Here is a 10,749-nt window from a genome sequence, read left to right on the forward strand (position 1 = left end):
GGAGACAAATAAAGCACCTCTATAGCCTAAGGATTTCAGACACTGACCTTCTTTAGTCTTAGTGCTAGGATAATGTACACATAGAAAGGCAAGAGACTAAACTTGAAAGGACAATCTGTACGTCTTATGATAATTATCTAATGCACAGTTAATATACATCTAATGTATAGAATATACATCATCTAATCTATAGAATGAGATGTGCTTTACACCGTATTTGTGTGGGTTTTTTTCCTCTTATTTTGATTTAATATCTAAAATATAAAAATGTACATATCCTTGCCTTTGGGCATCTATGTCCTTTTTCAAATATACAACAACAAATTAACATTTAGCAGAATAATTCTACTCAGCCACATACAAAAAATATGGGGATGCTAGTTTAATTTAAAAAGTTTATATTAAAATATATAATATTCCACCCTTTTCCAAAAATGCTGGCCATTCTATTCCCTTGTGCAAAAGCCTGAGCAAACAGATCAGTTTTTAATATGCTCAGAAACTCAAACAATTTGTTATATTTTAGACCAAGGTGCAGCCTGGATTCCAAAGATGAGAGGTCCCTGAGAATGCCCTGCCAGGAGCTCCTTCTCATTCAAACTGAAGGAGTGTCACTGCTCACTGTAAATGTATGGCAAAAGGAGAGAAAAAGTCTCTGAAACGGGCAGTTCTCTAGACTGGCCATTCAGGGACTTGTATGTCAAAATTAACATCTTACTATCTCACCTGGAAAACCAAAGAGCAACTCAGGCAAACCATAGAATCATAGAAGATTATGGTTGGAAGAGACCTCAGGAGGTCATCTAGTTCAACCCCCCTGCTCAAAGCAGGACCAACGCCAACTAAATCATCCCAGACAGGGCTTTGTCAAGCCGGGCCTTAAAAACCTCTACGAATGGAGATTCCACTACCTCCCTAGGTAACCCATTCTAGTGCTTCACCACCCTCCTAGTGAAATTGTGTTTCCTAATATCCAACAGACCTCCACTGCAACTTGAGACAATTGCTCCTTGTTCTGTCATCTGCCCCCACCAAGAACAGCTGAGCTCCATCCTCTTTGGAACCCCCTTTCAGGTAGTTGAAGGCTGCTATCAAATCCCCCCTCACTCTTCTCTTCTGCAGACTAAACAAGCCCAGTTCCAGTTCCCTCAGCCTCTCCTCATAAGTCATGTGCCCCTGCCACGTGATCATTTTTGTTGCCCTCCGCTGAACTCTCTACAATTTGTCCACATCCCTGAGCACTAGTATAATATGTTCACAGTGCAAAACCCAGCTTAATGAGCAGGCTCCCATGTTCTGCGCCGGCTCGGTTTCGGAATGGATTTAAGGTGTGACCCCACTTTGCAGTGTGCACAGTGCACTGCAGTAGTCTAAACTCAAGATGACAACGGCAAAGATGATGATATTGAGAGGTCCATGTAAGAAAGAAAAGGTCACAACCACCTTAACTGCTGGCTGATACCTGGTGGTTAAACATCAGTTTCACATCCTCAACCATATCAGGTTTGCTTTCTGCCACCTATTAATATCCTCTCAGTATTTTCTGTATTGAGCCTCAGTCAAGTAGCTCTTATCCATGCCCCAATCTCCACCAGACAAAGGGCAAAACACCCATTTGCTTCAGCTGAGGAAAAAAAGATGTCCTTGTACTGACACTTAGGTGATCGAGGGTCAGTTCCTGACTGTGACATAGATTCCTATGTGATGTGGGCAAGACATTTAGCCCTGGTTCCCCATTTGTAAAATATGGAAATTAATACTTTTCACCTCACAGAAGGGTTTATGAAGATAAATTCTTCAAAGTTTTACTTCACCAAAGATACTATGATGTTGAGGGCCATGTAAATACCTACAAAGATACAGAGCTGGGTGTCACGAGCATGCTGAAGACAATGTAACCAAGGTCTTTTATTTTTTAAACTAACCCTCCCAATAGCCTCAGATACTCATTAAATAAGAGGTGTGGCCAGATAGACCGCTTTAGTATTCCACAGGAGAGCTCCCTCTCACGCACGAATGGTGCAAAACAACACTCTGGGATTTGACAGAAAGTCATGGACAGCTATTCCTTAGTGTCTCTGTTTCTGCTAGGGTTCCATGAATGTCTACACTACTTTACCACCAAGAGTTACCAAAGACAGCTGACAGACCTAATATAAACCTGGGCACCCAATCCATCACTAGGAGATTTCATCTATCAAAGCAGTCTCCATGCCATGCCCAAGCCTGCAACCAGATTGTCAAGGAAATCTGAGGGATCTAGATACCATGAGAGTTTTCTTGCCATTGCCTTTTCAGTAATCTTACCCAGAAATGGAAGATGAGATAAAGAACAATAGTTAGCAATGACGGTTTCTTGAGCAATGGATGTACAAATGCTTTCTTAAGGTAGGCAAGCAACCCACCTTCCCTAATTGAAACTCTCAATCTCCACCAGCAATTGGCCCAGCTCTTCCCCATTGGCCTTCACCAAACAAGAAGGACAACAATAAGAGTTGTTTGCGGTGTTATTGTAGCTGTGTGGGTCCCAGGATATTTGTGGCATAAAGTTCCCTCCATTACCTTAGTGAGTGACACTGACTGAAACCCGAGCACAGAAGCCTTAGCCCCCATCAACATACAACGCCAGCCTCACAGATGCCACCAGTTCAGTATGAACCTGGGCAATTTTGTCCATCAAGTAATGTAATTTTTCCTCACAATGGGAGGAACACAATACAGTTAGCGAGCAATGACAGCTCAGACTATCTGCGTTGTTCAGCACCCATAAAAAAACCACTAATCAAGATGATGCCGATGCTATGGTGGCAGAGACTCTCCTTTGCCGCCTACACACCCATGTCACAAGAATGCAAAAAATCTATTGCACAAATCTTCAGTAAAAGACTTCTGCCATTAGCACTCTGCCAGTCATCTTTACAACTTCAGTTGTGGCCTGCCATCTATAAGCCCAGCGTGTGACCTGTGGGGATGAAGTTCGGAAGAGAAGGTCTAGGGATCACTGTCAAGTTGCGGATGAAGCTATGAATGCTCTTTCTGAAGAAAAAATATTCTCTCTCAGTCATTTGGAAGCATTTAAGGTTCCATTAACATCTTAGAGTGGAGTATCAAAGCTGGTCTCTCACCTGGATGGGAAAGGTGTGTCCACCCTCAAATTGCAGAAGGAAAGGATAGTTCCATGTGATGGGCAAATTTCCAATTGTTTGATCTCTAATCCCAGCCCAAACACCCGATCAAGTATATAGGAGCTATATACTTGATCAGCTATAGGAGTTGGGCCTCTAAACTTCTGAGATAATCTGATGGCAGCCATAGTAGCCATGAAATCCCAGGATAAAATATAACTTTTGTGTTTTATCTAATTCCAGCTATTCCATCCAGCTGCTTACATATATAAAGTTAATGTGACTCACATCAGATGGATCATTCATTACATTCCTGTTCTGTCAGTCAGGTTTGTCCCACAACTAAAGACTTGGCACAAGAATGAAAAAACTCCATACAATAGGCACTCAGCCACACAACAGCTGCAACCGGAGGCATTTGGGTATTCAAATGCAGAAGTACTGTGGTTGGCAGCATGTTTCAATTCTCTTGGGGAGGAGTGTTAGGCATTTTAAACTACCACCCTCTCATGCAAGGCAGCTGTTTGACATGCAGAACAGACTGTAGCAGCAGGACCTTCTGATACAGTTAGAGGCTTGTTATTTTTCAAAGTCACCTTCACCAGTGGTAAATCAGCATTCACAGTATCAATGCAAAGAACAGCATAGAGTAAGAAAACATGACAAATTATTTTACTTTATATGATCTCTTTAGACTAAACAGTTCTTTGGACTTAAATCATGGGTGAGATTCTGAGCTGTGCTTCTAACAGGAGCTGGGCATGTTAAGTTAACTTTAAGCCATCTGTGCACCCTCCTAGTCCTGGGCTGTCAAGAGACTAATTTAGACAGTCCAGAGGGCCCTTCTGAATTAGGGCAGCCTCCCTGGGCCAATCTATGGACCACAGTGCTTCCCAGAGTCTTCACAGTGATTTATGCTGCGGCCTGGCTCAGGCACACCCCCTGCACCAGGACTTGCAAGAGGATCTTGGGAGTCAACCTCCACAGTGCCTGCACCAAGGGAATCTACCCCCCACTGCCACTGGGACTTTTATGGCTCGCTTATACCACTCCAGCCATTTTACCTGACTTACAGGGGCTGGAGCAAGGTGTGAGGATATCACTACAGGATTCAAGGCATCAAAAACATCAGTACATTAATTCTTTTGTCATCTGAGAAGGCCCAAAACATGGGCTTTCACATACATATAATCAACCATTAAATAAAAATGACAGAGTAATAATCAGTCATATTTAAAGACATCTAAGGTAGATTGACGATACTGTTGATTTTGCTATTCACAGCAAATCCAGGCCCTAGAACTATTCCTTTTTACCGATGCCAAACACTTTTTTTTTTAAATATCTGGCCCCAAAAGCCAAATGTTTGGCTGGAAAAATCATGAAATGTAGAAAAACTAATACATTTGGGGTTCATTTTATTTGATTTGCTTTGAGATTTTGATTCTTTTCTGAAACCATGAGGACTAGAACTTACTTTTTAAAAAAAAAATAGTAAAATGGAGATTCTCATATTATCTCATGATTCCAGGAACTGGGGCTTTATAAGAAAAAACACAAAATATTGTGAGACTCATGATAAAATTGTCTGAATGGCAACAGTGGGGTTTAAATTACCCCATGTGCTACTGCAAACGAGAGTTAATCAAAATATTCTCATATACATTCAGTGGGGATTTCATTACCTATTTCTTTATGACTTATACTTACAGCATTACAAATGGATGAGGAACAGAAACATAAAACCAAGTTCCTGTCCAATTAGCAAACAATAATTTAGCCTGCATTAAAAAATATATATATAAAAAAAGGAGTGTAGTGGTGGGAGGGTAGAACATGCCTCTTTCAAAATTTCTCCTACTATTTATTTCCCTTCCCCCAAAGATGCATCCTCCTACGTCTAACTAAATGAGCAGTTCTGCATGGCTCACATCCTTGCACCATCTATGCTGAGAGAGTTGTTTGCACACATCCTCTCACCATTCAAAACTGGATCAAATGATTGTATAAAGCTGAGATTAGTCATTTTGCTAGCAAGATACTTATTGTCATTTTGATTTGATGTTACTCATAAAATAACTCATTCTTTTCCTCAAAGAAAGGCATCTTGTACAGAGGTGGCCATCAGGGGAAAAAGGAATGGTGTGTGTAATGTGCTTTCCTCATCCAGACCACTCTTCATCTTGTCATTCTGTGTTTAGAAAAGTAAAAACCTGACATGATCTGATCTGGAAGAAGACAATCTACTGAATTTAGTTTTATTTTCTTATTGTATTTTTTCAGCTCTTCCCCTCCCCTTCTCCCACTCTCTCATGTATGATTTGCAATCATTTTACATATATTTTAAATTTGGGTGAAGCTGCTAGTAGTAAAAACAAAAGCTGATATAAGCTCAATCAAAACACCTTAATCCTGCCATTCCAGTTCTGGGTTTTTCTTCGATCAAGAGTACCTATCAGTCTGAATGGTGCCAGACAGTACAGTGATATTATGTATATGAACAAGCCCACACTTGCAGCTAGGGTGAGACCACCACATTTTACTTGAAAACTTTAACTAGGTCATATTAAAACTTGGCCGTTGAGGATAAACTTTAAACACACTACAGCGTTTAGAACCTTTAAAAGGAGTATTTATCTAATCTTGTACAAGCTGCTTTTACTACACCAGAGCTGTGAAAAGCATTCTAGAAACGTAATGCCAAACTGCATGGTACTAACAAGCAATCGTTATAAGGACTGGTTCAAGACCTATTTTGCAACAGCTCCCTTAAAGACAGTGCAAAATCTATGAAATACAAGTGAATGAAATTCAGTATATGTTTACAATCATTACAGTTTTAATCATGTTCATAAAAGGTCAGACATGAACAAGTAGTCATTTTCAAGCATGTTTCCAATAATTGTGTGTGCAAATCAGGTCTGAAAATTCAAATTAATCTGCCTGTTTTGCCATTTGAAAATCAGACCTTTGGGGCAAATCCTCATGCCAGCACCTGGCCTAACAGTTCGGCAAAGCAGAGGTCAGGTGGTGATGTGGTTGTGGAACCTACTTCAAGTTTATTGGCTGAAGCAGCTCTCTATGCTCCTTACACATCACTACCACCACATGAAGGATAAATAGAGGATCCGCACAGTCGCAAATCCTCTGGATATGCTCTCCCACAACATACCTCCTGTCGCGCTGCTACCCCCCCTCCTCCCCCATCTTCTGAGTACTGTCATGCCAGGAACCACTGCAGTGCAGGGCTTGGTGCTGGGCACTGGATATGCATTCCCCTCCGCAGTTCAACTGTGTTGGATTACACTGGCAGGAGTCACTGTGCAATGGTCAAGGATGAAGGAAGATTTGTCCCTTTGTGTCTAATGAAATAATGCACTATAAAAGGCTTTAAGAACTGATGGGGGGGAGCAGGGAGGAAAAAGCAATACATTGTTCAAAGTTTCATTTGGATAAAGGAGCTCTGACCAAATTCCTAACCTGGCCTCATAATGCAAACCACGTAAATGCTACAACACATCAGCATTCAGTCAGCTGCAGGCTAAGCATTTGCTGCATGGCTGTGGAATATTAGAAACACTTGTTTATTTAACAAATAGCAACAGACAGTTGCGTCTGAAAGTTTTATTTGTGACAAAGGACCTCACTCTGAAAGGTGTCCAGGGCTCTTAATTCCCATTGATTTCTATGGGAGTTGAGGGTACACAGCAACTGGAAGGACTGGCCCTTTAGTCCACCCTGTATTTAACTCCCACCAATCAAAATACCTCCTACCTTGTAGCATGCATGAGGAAAACACTGGTAGAGATGAAAGAAATAGAAACAAAATGACATCTAGGTTTGGGTTTGTTTGCTTCCTTAGTGACACACTGAGGTTACAGCAGAAATGCCATATACACATAGAGATAAATGCGTTTTTTTTTTAAAGCAAGATGCATGACCAAGAGCATCAAAATGAATGATTTGGTTTTGTGAAGTGTGAACAGCTGTAGGTTCTAGGCTTATGTATGTGGCATTTCCTGATGACGATCCTTCCTCTTTCCATTCTAGACCGCAGCAATGTATGGTGAAATAGCCAAGCACAGCTGCAAACATAGTTGATGAATGTGTTCGTGCCCACTTCCCTGTTCTACTCACCCTTCTTCTCCAACAAACGTGACATAGAGTTTATTTCTCTGCAGGTCTTTTCTTGAGTAACCCATAATCTGATTGAAGGCATCTTCCAGCAAGTGGTCTCTCCTGATGATTAATCTGCACAGCAAGATAATTTTAAACACAGTAATTCACAAAGGTGAACTGCAGATGAAAACACATAGTTACACTGGATGGTAACTGTGCAGGATAATGGATACAAACAATATTTAATCTCCTCTTTATACAACCATTTGATCCAGATTTAGCAGATAATATCTGTTAACCTATGTGATTCTTGGATATACTTTAGAATTCAATACAATGTCTCCCACATAAAGAAATAGTATTTTACATTTTTCAAGTCCAGTTCTCATTTACACAAAGTCTGCTTTGCACCATTCTGGCTGCATGAAGGGGTTTTGAAGTGGGCATTTAAATCCACTCTAAAGGCTGTTTACCGTGCCAGGGCTGTGTAAAGTGGCCTTAAGGTAAATGAGAATCTGGCTCTTCAACTAAAGCAATATAGTGCCAGGCAAAAGGTAAAATTTGGTGAAAGGGGCTGGATTGACAGCCCTGGAGTTTAATATCCTGTATTTATGCACAGAACAGGTACAGCTGGACAGCAAGCAATGCCAATTGGAGTGGCAAACGGTCCTCAGAGCAGAATTTGGTACTAAATGAAAAAAAAAATGCAATGCCCTAGTTACTGGAAAATTTGTAGAAGAAAAAATCAAGGGTCTGGAATAATGGCCAAAGTAATCCTACACAGAACTGAACATTTATGTCCATGGCCAAAATATGTTTATGAAGCATTGGATTCCCTTAGGGAGAAGAGGGGGGAGAACAGGAGGAAATATAACCATGTTAAATTGTGTTACTAATTATTCCTGCCTGTCATATCAAAATGGCTATAGTAGTATATTATCTATAAAAGTTCAAACACCTTAGAAACAACATTTAATTAAAAAGTTGCCTATTTGTATCAAAGTAAACTATTGTTTTGTTTCTCTTGCTTAAAACCTCATGGTATGATGGTAAATCCTACCAGAAATATACCTGTAGTTCACAAACCCAGAAAAACAAGGTAACAGGAGCATGTATATATCATAGACCTTATAGCTAGCAATGGCTACCCTCTTGCACCAGCTATTTGCCAAAGTGGTCACTTTGTGCAAAAAAAGTGCAGTGCTTTTTTACAGCTTATTTTTTATTTTTTAACCCATTACATTATAGGTAAGCATTTCCATTCAAATCCTTTTTCAGCTGTTGATAATTTTAAGAAATGTTCATCAGAAATTATCAGAGTCTGGACTCTGCCAAAAGGTGAATATGTTTGGAAAATTTACATAAGAACATAAGAAGGGCCACACTGGGTCAGACCAAAGGTCCATCTAGCCCAGTATCCTGTCTACCGACAGTGGCCAATGCCAGGTGCTCAGAGGGAATGAACAGAACAGATAATCATCAAGTGATCCATATTCCCTGTCGTTCATTCCCAGCTTCTGGCAAACAGAGGCTAGGGACGCTATCCCTGCCCATCCTGCCTAATAGCCATTGATGGACCTATCCTTCATGAATTTATCTAGTTCTTTTTTTGAGCAAAAATGGTTAAGTGGCAAAGAAAAATACACCTTGCCCTTTCTAAACGCAGTGAATTTTTAAAAAAAATAGCTCTAGTGCCACGGTGGTTGGAGCTAGAAAACTAGAATCAGGCAGCAGGCAGATGGTTCTTTGGGAGAAAATTTATCTTTTCCACTAAAAGTAGGTTTTATTTGGCTAATTTATGGGAGTTTGAGGATCACAGTTGGTGCATGGCACAGAATTTTTTGTAAAATCAGGCAAGTATCATGTGATGATTATCTCTTAACATAATAGTTCTATCACACGGTGCCTGGACCCAGTACATGATGAAGGTCCAATCTCACGTATGCCAAAGCAGGTGGCTCAATTAAGAGGGCAGGGCAGCAGCTGAGGGCTATAAAGGATTAGGGAGAGACCCAGTGAGGGGAAATCCCAGTGAGTTAGAGTAAACTGGTTCAGTCAGGACAGGAAGATGAGAGCTACCAGAGACCCAGGAACTAGAGGAGTCCCAGAAGGAAGCAGAGGGTGGTTGCCAGGAGAAGGCTGAGAGGGACTTGCTGGCTGGTGTCCCCAAGCCAGAGAGCCAGGGCTGGAGAGGGTTGAAGACAGGAGAAGCAGCAGCAGCAGCAGGAATTGCCTGCTTTCTCTCCGTCGGACAGCCAGAACCAATGGCCGGAGAGGACTGAAGGCAGGGGATTACCCACTGACATTCCCAGGGCTGGAGAGCTGGACCCAGTGGAGCTGTGAGAGGGCCAGCGGGAGTGAGGGAAGCTCCCCTGGCAAGGATGTTCACAGGAGAGAGGCTGTGGGGGTGCCCGCTGGGAAAGGCAGGGTTGCACTCAAGTTGGAAGGGCAGGGGTGGCTGTCCTGGTACAAGGACAGGAAAGGGCTGAGAGCCCTGACACCATCCAAGGCGCCAGTGTGTGGTATGGGGGAAATTGAGGGATGAAATGTCTTGAATTTTAATAACTGCTTGCACTGGGGTGAGAAATGGACTCCATGTCTGGAACTTTTGTTATGGATTATTTGGTTTTACATTGTTGTAATAAACCAGCCCCAAGAAGGGACAGTATTGAGACAAGAAATCCTGAAGTTATTGGGTCAGCTGAGAGGGGAAACTGAGGCAGACATCCCTGTCATACTGTGGCCTGCTGCAAGAAGCTGCTCCCGGAAGGGGCTGCCCAATGACAAGTATGTAAGCATGTGATTAATTGTTCTATACTAATGAAAATTCACAAGGAGGCAGAGTTAGGGTGGCATGAAGCCTTCATTTTGGCATTCCCACATATGGAGTGCTTAACGTTACCAAAAACTATGTTCAAGTTTCAAATTCTTTGGAATTTAATCATATTTAATTATGCAAATTATGTATCTACACAAAGATGAATCATATGGCAGTATATTTATTTTTGTGGCTGGGCAAGACAAAAGAAAACAGTTATTTCAACTTGCCCCACCATGACTGCTGTAATGAAAGTGGCCCAACTGCTCCCTGTTTCTTTGAGTGCTGCTCTTTAAAGGACTTTCTGCCACTGCAGTAGCATTAATGTGCATATGAAGACACTACAGCAGGAGGTAACATGGGGAAGAGATGCTTCAAATGTGCTCTCCATTGGGAGTGAGATGGCTTTGAGTGCCTTATAACACACTTCACATTTAATATAATAAGTGCAAGAATCCATCATGTTACCAATGGGATTCCCAGAGGAAAGAGGTTCTTACATCTGCAAGGAAAGAAGTTCTGCCTGTGAGATAAACCTTATTTGATAAGATGCTTCTACATACTTTAATTTCCCTGGCCCTTGTCCATATCCTTTAGTCTCCAGCTTCCTGTAGAAGTTCCTCAGTTTGGCTTCAAAATCTCTTTTATAAGGAGCTGGAGCTCTGGCATTAGCACGCTGAGTACCTG

The 10,749-nt window shown here is 41.5% G+C and overlaps 1 protein-coding gene across 11 annotated transcripts in view; it reads right to left on the reverse strand.

The window, feature by feature from the left end:
- Positions 1-10,749, reverse strand: part of HECW2 (HECT, C2 and WW domain containing E3 ubiquitin protein ligase 2) — a 258,022-nt gene that overhangs the window by 20,635 nt on the left and 226,638 nt on the right. For all 11 annotated transcript variants that reach the window (XR_010591637.1, XR_010591636.1, XM_065562027.1 and 8 more), the window contains 2 exons: positions 10,626-10,746; positions 7,263-7,376 (listed from right to left, as the gene is read on the reverse strand). Coding sequence is in view for 9 of the 11 variants with exons in the window: in XM_065562027.1 (XP_065418099.1) it covers positions 7,263-7,376; positions 10,626-10,746 (235 nt within the window). In the remaining 2 variants the exon portion in view is untranslated. The remainder of the gene's footprint in view (positions 1-7,262; positions 7,377-10,625; positions 10,747-10,749) is intronic.

The sequence above is a fragment of the Chrysemys picta genome, chromosome 11, assembly GCF_011386835.1.
Source record: "Chrysemys picta bellii isolate R12L10 chromosome 11, ASM1138683v2, whole genome shotgun sequence".
Lineage (NCBI taxonomy): Eukaryota > Metazoa > Chordata > Testudines > Emydidae > Chrysemys > Chrysemys picta.